The 20,433-nt window shown below is 32.6% G+C and overlaps 5 protein-coding genes across 5 annotated transcripts; 1 reads left to right on the top strand and 4 right to left on the bottom strand.

The window, feature by feature from the left end:
- Positions 1–1,397: 1,397 nt before the first annotated feature.
- Tsp_01086 (proline--tRNA ligase) lies at positions 1,398–3,101 on the bottom strand. Its single transcript, XM_003376804.1, has 4 exons — positions 2,858–3,101; positions 2,309–2,809; positions 1,648–2,109; positions 1,398–1,432 (listed from the first exon to the last, which is right to left on the bottom strand). Exons 1-4 carry the CDS (start codon positions 3,099–3,101, stop codon positions 1,398–1,400), a joined length of 1,242 nt encoding a protein of 413 aa, XP_003376852.1.
- A 1,961-nt stretch (positions 3,102–5,062) lies between these two features.
- Tsp_01087 (CCR4-NOT transcription complex subunit 3) lies at positions 5,063–9,996 on the bottom strand. The gene is made up of 22 exons (XM_003376803.1): positions 9,825–9,996; positions 9,190–9,209; positions 9,065–9,136; positions 8,659–8,710; positions 8,537–8,604; positions 8,414–8,488; positions 8,279–8,383; positions 8,085–8,213; positions 7,934–8,032; positions 7,759–7,902; positions 7,587–7,656; positions 7,114–7,229; positions 6,988–7,056; positions 6,855–6,928; positions 6,557–6,708; positions 6,278–6,501; positions 6,067–6,169; positions 5,807–6,001; positions 5,632–5,743; positions 5,407–5,539; positions 5,239–5,340; positions 5,063–5,161 (listed from the first exon to the last, which is right to left on the bottom strand). The coding sequence occupies exons 1-22, from the start codon at positions 9,994–9,996 to the stop codon at positions 5,063–5,065; spliced, it is 2,385 nt and encodes a 794-aa protein (XP_003376851.1).
- Positions 9,997–10,072: 76 nt separating this feature from the next.
- Tsp_01088 (E3 ubiquitin-protein ligase CBL-B) lies at positions 10,073–13,879 on the top strand. Its single transcript, XM_003376802.1, has 8 exons — positions 10,073–10,079; positions 10,297–10,445; positions 10,505–10,887; positions 11,453–11,599; positions 11,965–12,096; positions 12,161–12,518; positions 12,607–12,765; positions 13,715–13,879. The coding sequence occupies exons 1-8, from the start codon at positions 10,073–10,075 to the stop codon at positions 13,877–13,879; spliced, it is 1,500 nt and encodes a 499-aa protein (XP_003376850.1).
- Positions 13,880–15,423: 1,544 nt separating this feature from the next.
- Tsp_01089 (nucleolar MIF4G domain-containing protein 1) lies at positions 15,424–17,142 on the bottom strand. The gene is made up of 4 exons (XM_003376801.1): positions 16,983–17,142; positions 16,859–16,930; positions 16,223–16,293; positions 15,424–15,477 (listed from the first exon to the last, which is right to left on the bottom strand). The coding sequence occupies exons 1-4, from the start codon at positions 17,140–17,142 to the stop codon at positions 15,424–15,426; spliced, it is 357 nt and encodes a 118-aa protein (XP_003376849.1).
- Positions 17,143–19,915: 2,773 nt separating this feature from the next.
- Positions 19,916–20,236, bottom strand: Tsp_01090 (nucleolar MIF4G domain-containing protein 1). The gene has a single exon (XM_003376800.1). It carries the CDS (start codon positions 20,234–20,236, stop codon positions 19,916–19,918), a length of 321 nt encoding a protein of 106 aa, XP_003376848.1.
- Positions 20,237–20,433: the final 197 nt, after the last annotated feature.

The raw sequence follows: 20,433 nt of genomic DNA, 5'->3' as shown, positions 1-20,433 counted from the left end.
TAAGAAAAATAATCTCTATGAATAAGAATACACTTATTTATTTATTCTTTTGTGATAATTCAAATTCAGCATAAAAATGCTGAAATTTATTTTTAAAAATATAAAATTTTCAAAACATGAAACAATGATAACCTTTTATTGCAGTATTCATTGCTTTGGTAGAACCTTTCTCGCATTTACAAAAATCAAGTATATGCAATATCATTTTATTCATTTTTTAAAAAAGTTGAAATTATCATGCTTAAAAAATTTTTCTTTTTTAAATTAAAATATTTGAAAATTATTTTTAATATCAAAAAATTATTGTCAACAATCCGTCAGCGGCGATGGAGCATGCTGACCAACATTTTCTATGACTGCTTGTCCATTTGCATTTTCATCGTACGGATAATTATTTATTACTTTTATTTTTTTCATCCAATAAATCTTCATCGTTCAATGATTTCGAAGATTTACCATTGTCATATTCAGATTCGAGATGGAAAAATGATAAATTTGACTTCATGACAAACTGCCCATTTCGTGATGAATTATATAAACCACTGGTTGAACCGATTGTTTGCCTGGATTCAAAATTGATATCTTCCACAGAATGAATTCCATCAGCAGTCTATTTATTATTATGCAAATTAGTCTCATCTATTCATGCGATTTATCACACTGTAAAAGCGCGTGATCTGGAAATTGCATTATTGATGTGATATTCATCTATTGACAATGAGTATGATTAATAAATTGAATGCAATTGATATTTTATTATTAATTGAATTATTTTTCATTAAAAATTTGCAATTAATATAATTTCAGAAATTACACATTTTTTCCAAGGAAGTATTTTAATAAACTCAAAAGTGTGTAATTTGTTGGTTTAATTGTTGACTTTGAATATTGGAAATTTGACTTTTTCTTTTCAATCTTTTGAATTGAACATTCACTTACAAAAGGCATGAATATAACAGAAAATTGATTTTACAGAAAAAATAATTTTATCTAAATGAAATCTTTCACGCGGAATAGATTTTATTGAATAAAATCAAGCCTTACACGCTGATCAAAAAAATATGGTAAAAGGCTTCTTGTTGTCGTTGTTGTTGTTAGAAAAATAATAATTTTTGATTAAGCATTGATACGAACAATTCTGATGACTATAATTTGTTCTTCATAAAAATAAAAAGATATACATAATGCGTGACAAAAATTAATGCCATTTGAAAGTGAAATTATTTTTATTTTTTGTTAGTCAGTCAATTAAAACTTTGCGGGTTATAGTGATAATGATGACGATGACATTTCTTATAAATCATTGAATTTTGCTCATTTCATATGTTTTCTCTTCTTTTTGAATTCTTTTGCCAAAAATTTATTAAATAATTAAAGTTTTGAATTTCTCAAAATCTTTATGTCTTCTCTGTGAAAGTGAATCTACGCTTTACTGGCAAAAAAATCGTTCCACTCCACACATGGCTAAGCCATGTGCACGTATATCAAAAAACAAGCATATTTTTCAACTGCCTTTTGGCTTTCTTCAATTGAAAAATTGATTTCTTGCCATTTATTTCAATGATTGTTTTATTAGAGAAAGAAAACAACAAAATCAATATTATTATTATTATTATTATTATTATTATTATATGCTTTCTCGAATACGTTGGAACAATTCTGCATGTGTCACTTCGAGAACTTCATCAGTAGCAGTGCAATGTAATTCAAACTTCGGCGAAGATTTGTTGAATACTGTTTTGTTGGCTACGATCACATACGGATATCCTCTACGTTTAGCATCGCGCAGTCGTGTACCGACAGTCTGATGTGTTCTGTCGTCATAAACAATTTCCTCATTGAAATTAGCTAAAGAGGACAGTTGCTCGGCCAGATGCAAAGCCATAGGAGTAGCCGGATATTCTCGACTGCCATTTTTCGGAGGAATGACACAAACTTTATAAGGTGCTATACAAAGTGGCCAACGAATTTCTTCATCACTAGAAAAGTAGTCAACAATCGCTGCCAACAGCCGGGAGATGCCTATTCCAAAACAACCCATCTGCAGTGGTATTGGACTTCCGGGATTGCAGGTTACGGTAGCACCTAATGCTTGAGAGTATTTTTCACCTTAAAAACATCGAAAACACTACTGCACATTATTCAATTTCATTTGTCATTTCAATTTATCAAAAATATCTTTACCAAAATTCTATTTTTTATCAAACAATCAATCAGAGGCTAATTTAAGAAACTTCAACTTTGCGCTCTTCATAGCATAAACTTTAATAATTATTTTCCAATATGAAATTCACGAAATGTTTATTACCTAAGAAAAATGTGTGCGCAAGCTCCAATGAACGAACTTTTTGAAACGGCTCATTGCAAACTGGACAAGTAGTCGAATTAACAAGTACCTCTTCCGTGAATTTTTTCTGGCATTTTTCGCACATCAGGATGTAATCTTCGCCATACTGACTTTCACAATGAAATTCATGACTCAAATTTCCCCCTATGCTTCCAACAGCCGCTTCAACACGGTGCACTTTGATGCCGAGAGTTTGAAAAATGCTAAAGTATGCTTTATTTACAGCGTCGTATGTTTTCATAGCGGATTTGGTGTCCAAGTCGAAGCTGTACATATCTTTCATGAAAAATTCCCTTGCACGAGCAAGTCCAAATCTTGGATTTGGTTCATCACGGTATTTTAAAGTAATTTGGTAAAGTAGCAGAGGAAGCCGACTGCTTGTGATCGGAGAAAATCTGCTGATCAAGCTGGTAACTGATTCTTCGTGGGTTGGACAAAGACAATACTCTTTTCCTTTTCTATCTAAAAAGTGCCAAACCTAACTTTATAATATTAATCGATGGAAAAAACCTTTCAACCGAAGAAGTTCAGCAGAAACTTCTTCCCATCGACCAGTCTGTTCCCAAACGCTGCGCTCGCATAGATTCGACAAAGCCATACGACCGGCTCCAAGAAGATCCATTTCATGTCGAATGATGATGCACAGCTTTTCCAAAGCTCTCAAACCGACCGGCAAATAATGGAACAAACCCTTCCCGCCGACGTATTCAATCAGACCATTATCAAGCATAAGCCGTTGACTTTTGCTAATCATTTCAACGGCTGATATAGATTTCCATGGTCGTGAAACGATCGGTTGAAATATTTTCGACAAAAGAAAATACACCATTTCACAGTGCAGTTTTCAACAACAGCTTAAAAACGCTGTGGCACATTATGATAATAAACGATACACTTGAACTGTTATTTAATATTCTAAGATAAAAATTTTCACTCTATTCAATCCTCAATGCAGTGATTGCATTAACCTAAGTTTCTTGATTTTTACAATTTCTGAGAGACAAATTTACACATGTCAAGTGTGAAAATTAAATTCCTACAATTCACTCGCTACGTTTCCATATTTTAACCGCTATTTTACATTAAAAAAACATTTAAAAAGTTAAATTAAAAAAACAATTTAGAAAATGAAAATCAGACAAAAGAACTTGACAAAAAAATGTACAATAATTTAACGATAAAACAGCACACATCAACTGCATTTTTTAACGTATATTTGGTTGTTTAACATAGCTGAAATGTATTATATGCATAATTCAAATGTTTTGGATAAATGTATGAATCAAAATATTCAGAAAAAACATTCAACTGTTTTACAGAAAATTAAGGTTAATTTTAAAAGTACGGTAACATAACAAAAATATTTAAACTTCTAGTGTAGCAAAAATAAAATAAATTTCAATGAAACATAATACATTTCAGTGTTATCAATTAACAATGTAATATTTGTTTCAACAATTAACTTTTATAGAAACGAAACAATAAACTTATAAAACATTAGGCTGAACTTTAGAGTATCATCTTAGATGAGCTGAATTGAAAATTGATTGCAGAATATCTTTTAATTGGAGAAAAATTTAAAACCCAGCTTGAATATCTTTGCATTCTAAATAATTTTTACCTTCATATCGTTGTACTGTAACTTTTACCCAAATCTTTGAAACAGTGATTATTGACAAAATTTATGTAAATTAACAATTTGGCAGATTTACAGATTTAACATTCAGTCGAATGAATAATGTATTAATAATGCAAGTATTTATTATTTTAAGTATAACATATTTTCAGTTTTTGCCTCGAGCGTTCGTTATTCAATTTCTTTCACTGCTAATATATTTTTTTAATTTGTCATCTGTTCATCACGAAAGTTATTTACATATGAATTATTGACTGTTTAAATGAATAATATATGCGAACAAGGTGATCAACTGCTAAACCAGATATGTTAATTTGTGGCTGTCTGAGAATTTCATAGCACGACGTTAAAACAGCACAGTGTTGTTGTTTACTTTGCTAAGAAGGAAAAACGTGGCTACAGTTTTCCGATCTGAACACGTAACAGTATCAACTAATATGATCTAAACAACGTAGTAAGTTTTGTTTTTGTTCCTTTAAAATCGGATTTTTGCCCTTGAATTTCAGTTTACTAAACCATTTTTTCAGAATTGCCTATAGATGAATAAATGGGCTCTTGTTCTGTTAATGATGAATACGAAGCCCAGAAATGTAGCATTATTTCACAATAACTTAATTCATCCCTCCTTTCAATTAACATCGAAATATTTGTCTTCCATAAGTATACATGATTTACTTTTTTTCTACATATTTTTTATGGTTCTTGGTATATATTATAAATTCAAACCAAAGTTTTCGATATTTCAATGAAGTCAGTAGGTTACTTTGACTTTATTCTATTTTAAAATAACTTAGAACAATCAACATTAGCAGTATTTCTTAATTAGTGATGAAATTCCATAACGATGTAGTTGTTCTGGTTCTGTCAGTGTAATTGATAAATTTTCGAAGAAGTAATTTTCATCTTCAACAACTTTCATTAATTTAACAACACAACAACAGTCTCGAAGCATCTGTTTTTATTATACTTCAGGGAAACGCAAACCAATACGCAACGCTGACGTAATATTACATCATATGAACAGCTGGACAGCACAGACGGCAATGTCGAAATCGTCTTGGAAACTTCTAATACAATAATTAAGGAAGCTCTTTATCTTCCAAATAACGATATTCAAATGTAAAGTCTTCCTTCTTCCGCTGCATCCATCGTTCGAAATCAAAATAAATATAAGTTCCCTAAATATAAAATATTATTTATTGTATAAACATTTGAATAAAAATGCTTTTACCTGTTCATATTCATCTGTAATTACCTTTGGTTCTTCGAGTCGTTGAAACCACATCATGTATTTAGTGTGAAAACGCCAAGACTGACGTTTCAATGCTTTGGCGGCTAAGTACTGAGACTTTGTTCCCTGCAATAAACAAATCATCAACTCAAAGACAAAATATTTATTTAACAATTAAATGTTCGAATAAACCTGAAGATAATAGAAAACGAAAAATAATGTTTCCGGAGAAAGACGATTGAAATGTTCGAAAGTATCTGATAGGGGAAGTGGAGATTGTGGATAATATGGAGGAGTCAAATACGGCACTCGTTCCAACGAAATTCTAAAAATTGTTCACATGTCATTAAATTACCCATGCATCTAATAATAATACAATCATATACTATTTAAAAAATTTCTTTAAAAACAACTAACCTCGCCTTTTCCTTATCCGATGGAAAAGGTATCTGCTTCATCGCCTCTCCAGCCATTTTCAGGCAGTGCTCTTGCTTCATGGTGAGAGGTTTCTTACCAAGTGGAACAGCTCCTGACAAAATAAAAATTTATGATAAAAACAAAAAATTAAATTAAACAGTAAGTTCACATTTACCCAATATTGGATCCAATATCAGTGGTTGAGAATTACTGGTCAAAGTGGAAGCCGTTGCAAGGCTATTTATGGACGGCCCGGGTAAAGAATGGTAACTTGTAAAAGAATTTTTTGCTTGCTGTGCAGCAGGGCTGGAATTCATTTCGCATCTCCAGCTCGCAGAATCGACCAGCGATGTAGGCACAGTACGCAATCCTGTTATCATGATAAAATGACTGCTTCATTAATAATAATGACGACCTTTACAGCGCACAACATACCGCTGAGATTATTCGTACTGTTCAAAAAGCTCGAAGGCGAGTGAACCCCAGCCACAGGGGAAATGTTGGCCGCACGAAGCGATAAACTAATCTGCGTTAATAGCTGAAACATATATACATATATATAACATTTTAAAATAATAATAACATTACACTTCTATACAACGAAGTGAAATAAATATATAACAGTAACAACAAAAATTATCCTAACGTCAGCAGTGCATGCGGGACCATTCATGACAATTGAAGCAGAATTGCAAGAATCCGCTTCAACATTGACAGTAAGATCAACTGTTGCTGAAAGTGAATCGTTATCAATCGCTGGTAGTTGTGGTTGCATGACTGGCTTAGAAACTGAAGACGTTTCCAACCAACGTTCCTTCGCCAGAACTTCAGAAGATACAAATAATTTGTTAAAAGAATTAGTCACTGTATCTTAAAATAATAATTATTATTTTAAATTCTTTTCAAACATTATTATTCAACATACCAAAAGATTCCGTTTGTAAGCTCGTAAAACCAGACTTCTGTTGCCGGCTTGAAGCGCCAGTTACAACACTATTGTAAGGTACAGATGTCGCTGGTACTGCAGGATTCAAAATTGGGATAATTTGATTCAGCGCCACATAAGGTGCTTCCATCCTAATATAATTTTTAATATAATATTAAAAAAACAGTATTTAAAATATTACGATTCAATAAGAAAATACATTAAATTATGTTCAATTAACAAAAAACTTTATAAATTTATGAAAGTACAAATCCACAATCATTTGTGAACAAATTACCTATTTAACTTCACAGGAGTAGATGGTGCCGATTTGCTAAGATTTTCTAAATTCGAAATTACATACTTTGCTGTCTACAATAAACAGCATTCACAATTTGAAGGAAAAGAATAAATATGTAAACTTTCTTTACTTCTGTACTTTCACTCGGATATCGGGTTTTCCTTTCTTCAAATTCTTTGGTGGGAGAACTGCACATTGCCTAAAATAATAATCCATCAATTTCATAATTACAGCTGCTTAATTCAATAGTGATTACTTTGGAATGCGTTGAAGAAGGCCTAGAAGAAGGGGCGAGACTTGAGGATTCAGAATGAGTAAGATCATTCTCCTCTCCCCGCTCATCTGCACGAGGTACACTACCAAGTTGTTGAGCTAAATAATACATACAAGAAATCGTAAGACAATGAATGGAACCAGAAATTAATCTTATCAAAGTTCATACAATTCAAAATTAGATTTCAAAAAAACTTAATCGGAAACATCTTTTTTCAAATTCCTGGATAAAATTTAGCCAAAATTAATAACCTAAGTTCTTCACAGAAAATAAATAAGTAAAACATCTCACAAATAAATCTCACAATTTATTTTTGGATTAAAATCTTATAGCGTACAACTTTTTCTAAAATATTCTTTCATTTAACAAAAAACGACTTCATTTTTACGAATCACTAATTTGAATTATCAAAACAACTATGCAATCATTATCGTACATATGCGTGGTACACATACCTAACATGCTCTCTACATTTCCCAAATTGAGATCATCATATATAAACTCATTTTCATCAAAGTCCGGCTCCTGACAATTCTCAATGTAATATTCAATATCTTCTTTTATTTGCTTCACCTACAGTTAACATGCTGTTAACTACTTTCATAACAAAAAATAATAAATATAAACCAGCTGTGTATCAATGGTATTGTTCACCAGTAAACGCATCATCGATTCAAGCTTTGTGACATGAAATTTATGCCTTTCGATATGCCTCAGCAAATCATCCAATCGATCTTGCTTCTTTAAAACAAGAAAAACATGCATATTTTTCTGAAATATCTAAAAAGTAGTAAATACATACATCTCGATCAGGTTTCCTCTTTTTCCCAAACATGGCATTAATTTGTTCCATTTCTCCTTCAAATACATCGCTTTGTTGATTTAACGTTCCAATAGAATCCTATAACACGAATAAAAATTATTCAGTAATAAAAATTCTATGTAATTACTACCTGAAGCCAACCAATGATTTCTTCCTTTTCTTTCTCTTTTGGGTCGATCTTTTGTTCTGCACCAAGACCTTGCTTACTGTAAGCTTTCGTTTTCGTTTCCCGTTCCACAATTTTAAACTGCTCCATTTTCTACGAAGTAAGATATTTCAATCTTTAAGCCAACTGAATAAATACATACAAAACCATAATCAAACCTGCTCAATTAATCTTCGAGAATCGCATAGCTGAGTTTTATCTTTGACATCATTTGAATTTTGCCATCCTTTAATCTGATCTCTCATTCGCTGGAAAGAAATTGTCTACAAAGGAAAAAACTACTTAAAAACTACCTGCAACTTCTTAATTTCCTTTTTCAAATCAGCTTCAAATTTCTCTTTTTGATTAAGATTAGCGGCTTCATGAACCTGCAACAAAATAAGTGCTTTAAATCTATAATTTCTGCAAGTATTCACCTTCTCCCAGATTTGATCGAACAATTCAACACCCTCTTGCACTCTTTTCAAGCATCTTTCCATTTCGGCTAAAAAATTAATTTGCAATCATAAAAATAAATGAAAATTAATATGTTAAAAACCTTGAAGTTTCCGTTTATCTGCCATTGCTTGCAACTTCCAACAATATAGCGACTAAAACTCCACAGATCCAAATAGATGTAATCAATTTCTTTAAGAAAAAAACAAACTGTACTCGGAGAATAAACACCAATAAATGCAACATTTCAAATAAAATAAAAACAAGAAACTGAAACAATATAAAAAATTTAACAGAAAAACAATACGCATACATATACATAATGAATATTTTTCAGACGTTAACGGTAACATGAAAGAAAATATTTGAGAAAATTTACCAGCAATATATGTTTTTAAAAGCAGAAACTGAGTATAAATTCATGGAAATCAAATAAAACACAGAAGCGCAGATGCTGTTCCACAGATGAGTCGCCGCAGAAAAAGTTATACTTCTGCTGTGCGTTATACCTTCACCCTATCACTTATAGCCGACCTGACCAAATTCATCAACGGAACAGTATGCTCCTCACACTTTCTAATCTAACAAATAGGTCGCAAAATTATCAGATTACAGTATTCTTTTAAAAATTTACAAGTACACAAGACCAAAAAACTTAAATCTTTTACAAAATAAAAAAAATTAATAAACATTTAGAAGTTGTAAGTGATTTTGGTCAGTTTGAAAATAAATGTCAACTGAATGAATAATTCATAATTTATAGTGTAATTTTGCACGATCGTGTGATTTACAATGGATTGAAGAAAGCCAGAAAATTTCCTGCATAAATTTTAAAAATAACACGATTCCAATAAATATCGAACCTAAATATTGTTTTCATATCAAAAATAAATGAACTTTTTATTGTTTTACTGCATTTTTAATATTATGATCATGTTGTATCCCAACTGATGCAATAGTAGTTAAAATGTGCAAAAATATTAATTACATTACTCTTTTTAAAAATAAATAAAATCAGATTTAGAATTTTTTATTTAGAATAATTACAGTTGTTCAGTGTATAATAAAAATAATAAATTTTAACATCAGCAAAATGCTTTGAATATATTTTTAAATTGTTTTTCAACAAATTCTTATAAAAATTTAAAAAGTATAAATTTTTATTAATTCACAAATTCGAAATATTTTAGTTACTTTTGATCTGAGACAATTTGTTTTTTTCCAATCAATAGTCTAACTTGCTTATTGGTTATGGTTGAAATGAAATACAGTATACAGTTCGATAGCTTCCTGATGATGCAAGTTGTGATTGGCGGAAGCGCGGGCTGTTCTGTTTTGTAGATGTGTCATACGTTGGTCTTTGAAGTTTGCTAGAAGATTGACGCACACTTTTGAAAAGCCAGACGCTTAGGTAGTCATTGTGTCGTATTTTCGTTCTCATCGCATTTGTTGCGCTGGCCTCATTTTGTACATTTACAGTTTTTTTGTTTTCAAAAAGTGAACGCAAACTCGTGTTTATGTATGGTTAATTTGAAATTTGAATTATTCCTTATTTTTGTCAAAATATTATTCACTTACATGTTAAATTTGTTTTTCTTTTTGTTTTCGTTTATTAGTGGTAGCTGATTATTAGCATTACTTCAAAGTTCAATGATTATTTTCGCTTAAATGATCGATTAGTTCAAATCTAGTTGGATAAATTGTACTTTTCGAATGATGATTATCTTTTTATAGTTTACAGTGATGAGCTTTGGTGCTTTGTGGAATCGTATTCACGGCAAGCTAAGTGAAGCGATTGGCTTGTCTCATGATTCACAGGACGGGTTATGCAAAGAACCGCCGCACATTGACAAGAAAACGATCGAAAAAACATGGCGACTTATGGATCAAGTAGTTGAAATTGTGCTTATTAAAAATTATTATTATTTTAATAATAATTTTTTTATTAGGTTGTTCGCATGTGCCAGCATCCAAGGTTGAATTTGAAAAACAGTCCACCGTTTATTCTTGACATTCTTCCTGATACTTATCAGCATTTGCGGTTGATTTGCGCGCAAGATTTCAGTTTGAGTGAAAACGAATATTTTCGCTTTTTCATCATGAATCTCATGCGAAAGTGCAAAAGCACCGTCCATTTGTTTAAAGTTTACCGGGAACAAATGTATGATGAGTATTCGGCCGGTCGGCGAAGTCTCAACAAGCTGTCGCTCATATTTTCCCACATGCTTGCCGAGTTGAAAGCTGAATTTCCTAACGGTCAGTTCATTGGCGATCGATTTCGGGTGACCAAAAAAGATGCAGCGGAATTTTGGCGAAACTGCTTTAACAACAGGTAACAGTTATTTTTATTCATTTACATGGAAATTGGCTAAATCTAATTTTTTTTAACAATATCTTTCTTTAGCTGCTCAGATTACAATCTTTAGGTATGATACTTATTCTTCTACTGTTACGTCAATTGTTTTCTCATATTTTCTTCACTTTTTATCTGATTTTTATTTATGGTTTAAATGATTGAATATTGTTTTCCTTTTTTAAAGTTAACTATAAAAGTTCGTAAGCAATGAATGATTGAACGTTCATCAATTGTTTTGCAGTTCTTATGGATTCTTTGAAATTAGCTGAAATAGACTGTCTCCAGAGAGTCGATTAGTGAGAATGATAATTATTGCAAATTTAAACGCTGGTGAAGAATTATTTATTTATGTTAGCCAGTGTATCAAATTGAAGCTTGTATGCTTTTTAATTTATTTGTTGAAAGTAAATCCAAATGAACTTTGATGATTGTGTTCTGTTTAGTTTGCTCATTTTGTCAAAAATTGATACGATTGTGAGCTATTTGTATGCAGTCATTTTAATAATAAGTCAGTTTTTTAATTTTTGTCCTTTTGCTTCAGAACTTTGGTTTCGTGGAAGGAATTTCGAGTGGCATTGAACGAGGTGCATCCAATATGCTCCGGCTTGGAAGCTTTAGCTCTGAAAACAACGATCGATTTAACATGCAACGATTATATTTCTAATTTTGAATTTGACGTTTTTACACGGTAAGTGTGAAGATTGTGACACTGAAAATTCAATATATTGCATTTGGAAAAACGTTCAAGCCTAGTGATAATAACAAAGCGTGATGAAAGCCATCAAGATTTTGCTTTTGTCAGCGTTATTCAGTTTATCAATTTGTGCTTTGAATAGGAACAAAATTAATCATAGTTTGTGTAATCGTTTGATTATTTTGAGAAAAACAAAACTATCCGAATGAATAATTTTTAGTTGAATAATTCCGAATGAATTTAATATAAACAATAATTGAAGAAGATACGAAGTGTGCATGTTCAGTTCCGTTTGTGATGATACACGAAATCCATTTTTATATGTATATACTATAAGAAATATTTATTTTGCTTAACAGATTATTCCAACCTTGGGCATCACTACTTCGAAATTGGCAAATCTTGGCCGTTACGCATCCTGCTTATGTGGCTTTTTTGACTTACGATGAGGTGAAACGTCGCTTACAAAAATTTATTAAAAAACCCGGCAGGTATGGCTTTTTATTCAACTTTTGCGTAATTTACACGTTTTAATATTTTTTCTTTCAAATTTAGCTACGTATTTCGACTGAGCTGTACTCGACTAGGCCAGTGGGCAGTCGGCTATGTGACAGCAGACGGGAAAATTTATCAAACCATTCCGCAAAATAAATCTCTTATTCAAGCCTTGATAGATGGCTCGAGAGAAGGCTTTTACTTGTATCCAAATGGACGTAACGTCAATCCAGATCTGAGTTGGGCTTTGCAACCTACTCCCGAGGGCCACGTCAAAGTAACGCCTGAACAGTATGAAATTTATTGCGAAATGGGCACCACGTTTCAATTGTGCAAAATCTGTGCTGAAAACGACAAAGATATTAAAATTGAACCATGCGGTCATTTACTTTGTACACCTTGTTTGCTCAGTTGGCAGGTAAAATTGTTATTTGTATTTTTCAATTAATACCGACTATTCTAATAAGTAATGTTAATTAATAAATATTTTTCTTTTTTTTTTCTAGGAATCGGAAAGTGGTGGTACATGTCCTTTTTGTCGATGTGAAATTAAAGGTACAGAATCTGTGGTGATTGATGTTTTTGAACCGCGGAAATCCGTCGAATCTTCATCAGTAGCTCCTGTTGTTCACGATCTGATTGACATGGATATTTCGGATAGCAGGGTATGTTTATTGGAAAAAACTTTAAAACTCAAAAGCATTTTCTGAATTTAATTTCAGTTATTTTTCATATTATGTAAATTCAGTTGGCACTTCTTTAATTTTATAATCGTGTGATTTCTGATTTGCAATTTTATGCATGCGGTTTTTTGTTTTGCTTCAGTCAGATGTTATCTGTGCGTTGAGAGCTCGTTTATATTGAATTGCAAAGCTGACATTTGAAAAGGATAATTATATTATAACATAACAATATTTTCAATGGAAATAAATGCTCATTTGAGAAATCAGCTTTAACATCTTCAAAAGTGCAATTAATCAGAAACATTAAAATTTTTATTGATAATTAAGAATTTAATTGGAAAAATTCATTTGGACAGCAGTAGTAGTTATTTTTATCATTTTTTAATAATAGTGATAAATGTTATTTAATGATATCTGCGATTCAATTTTAGGCATAAAAAAGAAACGTTATTGATTATGCTGTTTTGTTTAATAATTGCAGTGTTGAGAATTTTATATTAAAAGAAATTGCATGTAAATAAATCTTTTTATCATCATCAAAACGTGATTGAATTTGAAAAATGACCACTATTACGTAGATAAATGAACAAATGTCCTGCTCCAGTGTTGAGCGTTATGATAATTAGGCTGTTAATGCAATCTTTTTATTTGTTATTTAATTTATGACTTCTCATTTATCTTCACAGTGTTATAATGCATCAACGAGTTGCAGATGGAAATGGAAAATTTTTTATAATTTGTGCAAAATATTTTCTGTATTCATCTATAAAAGCATATATATGTACAAAATGTATTGCAGTATAGGACATAGTATTACATTTGAAAGATGTAGAAATTAAGTTTTTTATGCTTGAGATGTTATATATATATAAGTTGCATTGATTTGTTCACCGACAAATGTGAGAAAGTATTATTTATTGATTGATTTTAGGTTGAATCGAAAAGTAGCAATTTGCCTTGTGAAATGGGTAACGAGACGGATTTGCCATTCTCTAGCCAACTCTTGCCTCCGGCGGAACCGGCGCCGCTTCCTCCATGCTTTGACAAGCGTACTGTTGGTGGCCTTTTAACACATCCGACGACCTCATCGAAATAATATTGGCATTTGCAACAGTTTCCGCTTGCTTCTTCTTCTAATTCTATTGTCAATAGATGAAAGCGTTGAACAGTGTCTCTGTCCTCTTTGATTGCCGTCCTCGTTCAATAATCTTGCAACGGATCAGTTTTTATTGCTTTTCTTTAAATGAATTTTAGCAAGTAACAACAGATGCATTTACTTTTGCCATAACAATCCTTACATATTCACAGCTTTTGTTAAGCAAGCATTTTTTCACTTCTGCTGCAATGAGCATGTTAGAAGAATACACTGCCGGAAAAAGTATAATTTGTACAATTTTGATAAAAAGCACTCTTCATCTCTTTACCCTTTTCTGTTGTTTTTCTGTTGCATTTTTTAAAACACTTTCTAATCAGTTTGTAGCTTTGGGGTTAAGTAATTTGAACACCATCGTTAGTATCATCATTTATAGATGATGGTGATGATGCTGCTATATACGGCAATGTATATTTTCTATTTTTATTTTATTTATTGATTTAAGATGTGTATATTCAGAAAAATGCATCTCACCACGACCGAATTGAAGAAATATGCTGGGAAAAGTGTTATTGAAAGTAAACGTTTTTACCATTTATTGTTGACTGAAGTGACAGAAGTAACACAAGCGCACTGACCTGGACAAATGTATCTGGTGGGCGTATTTGTCACCACCACCACTTTCAGGAGAGAAATAGTTATTTTTCCAACTGCCATTTTAAACAGCCTGATTTTAACTACACTCAGTTGAACATGTTGTTGTCGAAGTTGGTATTGTTTTTTGTGTTCCACTGAACAGAAAAAAACTAGATTTGACGTCATCTGCTTAAAAAGAAATATGCTAACAATAATGATTCATCGTTTGAAATACATACTGGCAGAAAATGGCAGAAATTTAAAGAAAAAGCTTACCTCTGATATATCTTGTTTTTCTTAAATCCAAACAAAATTAAAAAATTTTCTGTTCGTTAATAGCATTTTAAATTCATCGAGATTATATGTTTTTTACATTTAAACAAAAAATTGAATGCTTTAAATTAAAAGTAAGTAGTGAAAAACTGCAATGCATTTTATATATTAAGTATTACATTTAAATGCTGAACTGATCTTTTATCTGTTTCTTTTTTTTGCAAGATTTAATTTTAAAATATTGCTATAATTACGAGAAATGTAAAATGAAATAATATTTAAGAAATTTATCATGCTCATCTGTCTGCATCATGTTGTAATGTTATTATTATGTACGTGAAGAGTGAAAAGTGAATTTAAATTCAAAGGCATTCTTTCTTGGGCAATATGCGCAATATAAACAAGCATTCGCTTTGTGATGCAGTGAAATTTCTTAGCATTTCAATTTTTCGGTGACAATTACTTAAAGTATTCCCTGGACGTCTGCACTTCACTCTTTCAAAATTTACGCTTATTTTTAAAAGATGCGTACTTTTCCATGGTTCAGAAACTTAGTAAGTGAATAGGGAAAGCTTTTTTTATCACCGTAGCTATTACTCTTAATGCGACTAAGTTGATGAAAATCATTTTTCATCTGTTCAGGCTGCCATTTGCCTCTTCACTCGACGTGCTGGCCATTTTAACCATAGGGGCTGAAAGGACTAATCGAATATAATTCAATCTTTGCTTTCAGGGATGAAACCATATGTTCAAAACGGTCAAACAGCTAATTGTTAAGCTGCAAAGCTAGAGTTTTGAGGCCGAAACGAAATTTCCCAGTCAGCGCAACGCTGATTTATCAACATTAATTATATCATCAAGCACAGGAGCCAAACAGAACAAAAAATTGGGCATGGGATGAACTGGTTAAAATTCAAAAGTCAAAATATTACATATCCTCTCTGCTTAGGGTTTAAAAAGTAGTCATCAACTCGTTAAAGTTGCATATCAATAGATATAAAGTGAATCAACAGCGCAATATTAATTTACAAATGAGTAACCAACTCTTGTCAACAACAGTATAAAAAATTAGCTTTCAATGAAACATCCATTCATCCATTACCATGTTGAAAAAGTGATTTAACACGTGAAAGTAGCGAGGATCTCAATGGATGATTTCATCGCAATCATGATCTGTAATACGTTGCACATTCATAAATGTTTCCTAGATAAATATTATACCTATGTGCATACATCCAAAAACGATTTAAACTCTATATCAAAGGCACCAGAATCACGAATCCCTACCTTTACGCAGAAACCAAAAATAACCAATACGTACAATTTTCTCACGCATACTATACAATTTTGATGCACAAATATGGTGCCATTTAGAAATTTTCACAGCCCAACAGTCAGCTTTTTGTTCGACCTATCTGGTAATTATACTCTTCATACGTGCATTAGTGCGCAATGCACATTAACGACTCTAGCGCGCACTGCACTCACATGGAGGTATAAATTTCCACCTACAAAATTAATAAGAGGACGTTTTAATCCGTTAAACTGTAGTTGTTTTGCATTGTGTTACATTTTAAAGTCGAGTTATTTAGTATAAGAGAGGCTTGGATGATTACCCAGAATTTATAAAAACAAAAATGAACATGCTAACAGTATATTTATTCACTGTTGGTCATCTATTCGAAAGCTGCTTATCTCTTTGTCATACTGACATGGACAAATAGCAGACTTGCAATACTGCAGAAATGAATAAGCATTTTTGCACGAGTAGATATGTCATGGTCATAAAATTTAATTGTAAAGCAACATTTCTACTGCATACACAGAACTTTTTTATTTCTATTTATTCGAACAGTGGATTGATTCCTGCAGTCTTGACTGTAATTGAAAATACAGCAATCAGTTTGCGCCTGGTTCATTACAGATGCAGTCTCTAATCCACGAACGCTTTTTATTTCCTCTATGGATTCTTCCTTCCCTATTTGGCTTATTGTTTAATATGGCATATTTTAAAGTAAGTGCATTCTTAAGACAAATCTAAATGAGGTAATGAGGCGGATTAAAGTAACTGACCTGGACACCAAGTTCGTTCTATATGAACCTGGATATCGGAATTACTGTGACATATATACTGTAGGGTTTGTGCTAAAAATAGATTCTAGTGAGAAACTTTACTAGTAATCCGTTTGTTTCGAACGATGTTTTTGGGAGCCTACCATGGCCTCTTCCAATGTCACGAATTTGCAAAGCAAGAACGCGGTTTTACTGAAGCTTCCGACCTTCTGGACTTCCCAACCCCAGGTGTGGTTTGAGCAAGCTGGAGCGCAATTCCACATCCGCCGTATTTCTGCTGACATAAACAGGTATTAGTACGTCGTCAGCGCGCTGGATCAGGATAGTGCGTACCAAATCGCTAGCTTCCTTCTTCCCCCAGGAGCTACAGATAAATACCGTAACGAGCCGCTCCCTCAGGCAGGCTCGTTCACTTCCTCCACCGCGCTATTGGCGCATTCGTCGCTAAACGGCGAGGGTCCGGTATTGACCGGCGGGTTTCCCTTTTTTTCCGATTCGCGCTTTCCAGATAGCATTATAACAATCAAACAACAGTCAGTAAGTATAGTTTTTATTGGCAACTGTGAGCAAGGTCCGCCGACAATGCGTTACAGCAAGCTTCTTCGACCAACACAACAACCCGACGCATACGTACACCCCCGCACTACCGTACTCTACCTCTGATCTTCAAGTCCAAATCTGCTTACGGTTGCTTCACCTTTCTTCCGCTTCGTTGTCTGAAGGAATAGAGTTGTTAGCTCAGTCCGCATCCGCTACGATACAAAGGCCTATCTGACGGAGCTTTTTGGCCCCAACGAAAGCAAATAAGCGGCCAAACTGCCGCATATGGATGGATATGCTCAGTTAATGAGTGAAATACTGCTCTTGTTGATGGGCATGAGCCTTGTTTCTTATTTCGGCAAATATCCTTGTCGCAAATACCGACCGACATCCGTCTGCTGTTATTGAACGCCAGTTTCAAAGACACCCAACAATTGGCAGCTCATGCTGACTGTTATGGATGCAGATAAACAATATGAATATATTTCACATGTAAGCAGTATATAGCCTACTTACTTACTTACATGTAAGCAGTATATAGTACTGTGTGTCTACAGTAGTAAAAATGGGGTTGCCTGTTCGGTTCAGACTTTTGTGTTTTCTCTTCTTATTTGATTCGCTTTAGCCACAAAGTCTGGATGCTATATTGTAGCGATGGTTACCCTTATCACATGATTACTTATTGAAGCAAAGAATGGCAAGCTTCGAATATGTTTTTTGAGCAGCAGAGTTGATGTTATTTAGGAAAGCCCAAATACTACCAGACATTATTTTTTGGCGACTTCTTTACAAGTTATTATCTTCTGGTCAAGTTAGCAGAATTGAACATGAGAGCCACCAGAACGAGTCGACCATATAACATTAATGGTGCTGTGTAAATGAAAAAGATGCGCTGATGCTAGTGATGGAAGAGAAGTGAGATGCTTTCAACTATCGCAGTGACGGAAAGGATCATATAGTTAAATGGAAAGACAATGTCATCATAAACATAGCCAGTAACTGCATGGCTTTTCTTTTCTCAAAAATTCATTAGCGATTGCTCAAACGTATATGTACTAATGCCAAATTTAGTCAATCATACAACATTGTTATGAAAGGAGTAGACCTTCATGATCGACTGGCAGCAGCCTATCACCTGATGTATCTGAACTACGTATTATGTAATAATACCAAAATCGTGACGCTGAACTACCAGATCGTCTCGGTAGTATGTCGCTTGTATGTGAAAGCAGGGCATACAAATTGAAACACCGGCAAAGAGAAGAAATATTGGAGGTGTTCAAAAGTATTATTGTGTGTGTTCCTTGTAATTAGTGATTATTTTAATTTGGCTGTTCTTTATTATTGTTATTGTTGCTGTTGGATAGCGAAAAATAAAAATCACTGTTTAGCTTATTATTTTCTGTGTTGTTTTTCTTGAGTTATTACTATCACATTTGATGTAACGTCACTGTGGTACAATGAAATTTAGAACAATGATAAAAATAATTTTTGAAAATGCTGATCACTGAAAAGTAGAAACCACCACAAATAATATATTAAGAAAACAAAATTTATACGAATGATAAAAATTCATAAATTTTAATAAAAACAAACTGATGTAATTTTGGAATAATAAAAATTTTCGCTACTAATGTTAAAGCAATAAGCAATGGGCAATCAGGAAATTGAAACCAATAAGAATACGGTATGAAGGTCCAATAAGATAGCGCGTAAAACGACCAGTAAAAAAAGGCGGTAAAAATTTGGTTCGAAATAGATCATCCTAAGTTGTTAGTGTCTAGCTTTTTTACAAACATGAAAATTTCACTTCATGCTTGATACAAATAATAGACATGGCTATAAAATGGAAAATTCAGATCATGTCTCTGTTTCTTTTATTTTAATAATAATGTGTTTAGCTTAAAAGACAACCATATAAAACAAACATTTACAAGAATTTATAGAATCTATGTACAAAGGGAATATGTAAAAATGATATAACATACAGTCAATTTATATTTTATATTTAATCCTGAATAGTTAATCCTTAGTTTAACCAAATACGCATTAAGATAAGCGGCTTTTATTCTATTACTAATAGAATTTTTTTTATCACACTTTTGCATTAATAAATTATATTTTACATAAAAATGTTTTTTACATGCAAATTATTAACAGTAAGCGATATTTTTAAATGTTTAATATAGCACTTTGATTTAAATTATTTCGTTAGTCAGTAAGCTGAACTGCCATCTGGGTTGCATAAATATAATTTTGATGAAACTATTACATATATTAACTTTATATATTTTAGATTTATTGCTTCATTATCAAATTAATGCGAATTGTATTTTTGAAACTTGAACCTTTCATATGTTAAGAACAAAGTGCTTTTAATGAAATATCATTATTCTGAGGTATAGCAAACAAGGTTCATTTTCAGATACTTTGAGATGAAATTTCTCAACGTTCAATATAACTGAACAGACAAGTAACGTGCGAAGAAAAGAAAAAAAGTGAATGATCGCACAAATGTTAAATTTTTAAGGAAAAAAAATTTGTATTCAATCGATTACGATGGTCGTCAAAGTTTTCTGCATTATCAACATTAGTATCCCTCGATGCACTCTGCCACAATAAAAAATCATCACCGACCTTTGTTGTCCTGAAGAGGGCTGGGATTTGCAGGTCTTGACGATGACTGGGCAGTTTTCGGTATCGCTTTGCCCGGTTGTTGTACATCGTGGACTGTACCCGTTTAAAGGGCGGAAAGTGGCCAAATGTGGATGGCTCGGCGGATGCGGCGGCAGCTTCCTCATCATGGTTTGGTACTACTCGGTCCCGCTTTTCTCTCATTGGTCATTACCCACGCTATTTTATTGGACCGTCAAATCTTAATCACAACTGAAGAGTTTGAATCAATGAGCAATTAGACAAAAAAAACCAATGCGACAAAGACTTCACTGAGGAATTAGACAAAGAAAACCATTACGACAAAGACTTCACGGCCAAATAAAATGAAAACCAATACAACAAAGATTGACGAATCCACC

The sequence above is a fragment of the Trichinella spiralis genome (assembly GCF_000181795.1).
Source record: "Trichinella spiralis strain ISS 195 chromosome Unknown Scfld4, whole genome shotgun sequence".
Classification (NCBI taxonomy): Eukaryota; Metazoa; Nematoda; class Enoplea; order Trichinellida; family Trichinellidae; genus Trichinella; species Trichinella spiralis.
The sequence above is the reverse complement of the archived record's forward strand: the minus strand, read 5'-3'. Positions and strand labels throughout refer to the sequence as shown.

Coding starts and splice junctions, on each gene's coding strand:
- Tsp_01086 (XM_003376804.1), bottom strand. CDS start 3,101: ATGATTAGCAAAAGTCAACGGCTTATGCTTGATAATGGTCTGATTGAA. Junction 2,110..2,308: donor TGCGCACACATTTTTCTTAG/GTAATAAACATT, acceptor GATGTTTTTAAG/GTGAAAAATACTCTCAAGCA. Junction 1,433..1,647: donor ACATGCAGAATTGTTCCAAC/GTATTCGAGAAA, acceptor TTTTTTTGCCAG/TAAAGCGTAGATTCACTTTC.
- Tsp_01088 (XM_003376802.1), top strand. Junction 12,097..12,160: donor TTTATTAAAAAACCCGGCAG/GTATGGCTTTTT, acceptor TTTCAAATTTAG/CTACGTATTTCGACTGAGCT. Junction 12,766..13,714: donor TGGATATTTCGGATAGCAGG/GTATGTTTATTG, acceptor GATTGATTTTAG/GTTGAATCGAAAAGTAGCAA.
- Tsp_01087 (XM_003376803.1), bottom strand. CDS start 9,996: ATGAGAACGAAAATACGACACAATGACTACCTAAGCGTCTGGCTTTTC. Junction 8,711..9,064: donor CTATAAGTGATAGGGTGAAG/GTATAACGCACA, acceptor GTGGAGTTTTAG/TCGCTATATTGTTGGAAGTT. Junction 5,540..5,631: donor TCGGATAAGGAAAAGGCGAG/GTTAGTTGTTTT, acceptor AACAATTTTTAG/AATTTCGTTGGAACGAGTGC.
- Tsp_01089 (XM_003376801.1), bottom strand. CDS start 17,142: ATGTCAGCAGAAATACGGCGGATGTGGAATTGCGCTCCAGCTTGCTCA. Junction 16,931..16,982: donor GGTAGGCTCCCAAAAACATC/GTTCGAAACAAA, acceptor ATCTATTTTTAG/CACAAACCCTACAGTATATA. Junction 16,294..16,858: donor AGAACGAACTTGGTGTCCAG/GTCAGTTACTTT, acceptor TTAATTTTGTAG/GTGGAAATTTATACCTCCAT.
- Tsp_01090 (XM_003376800.1), bottom strand. CDS start 20,236: ATGAGAGAAAAGCGGGACCGAGTAGTACCAAACCATGATGAGGAAGCT.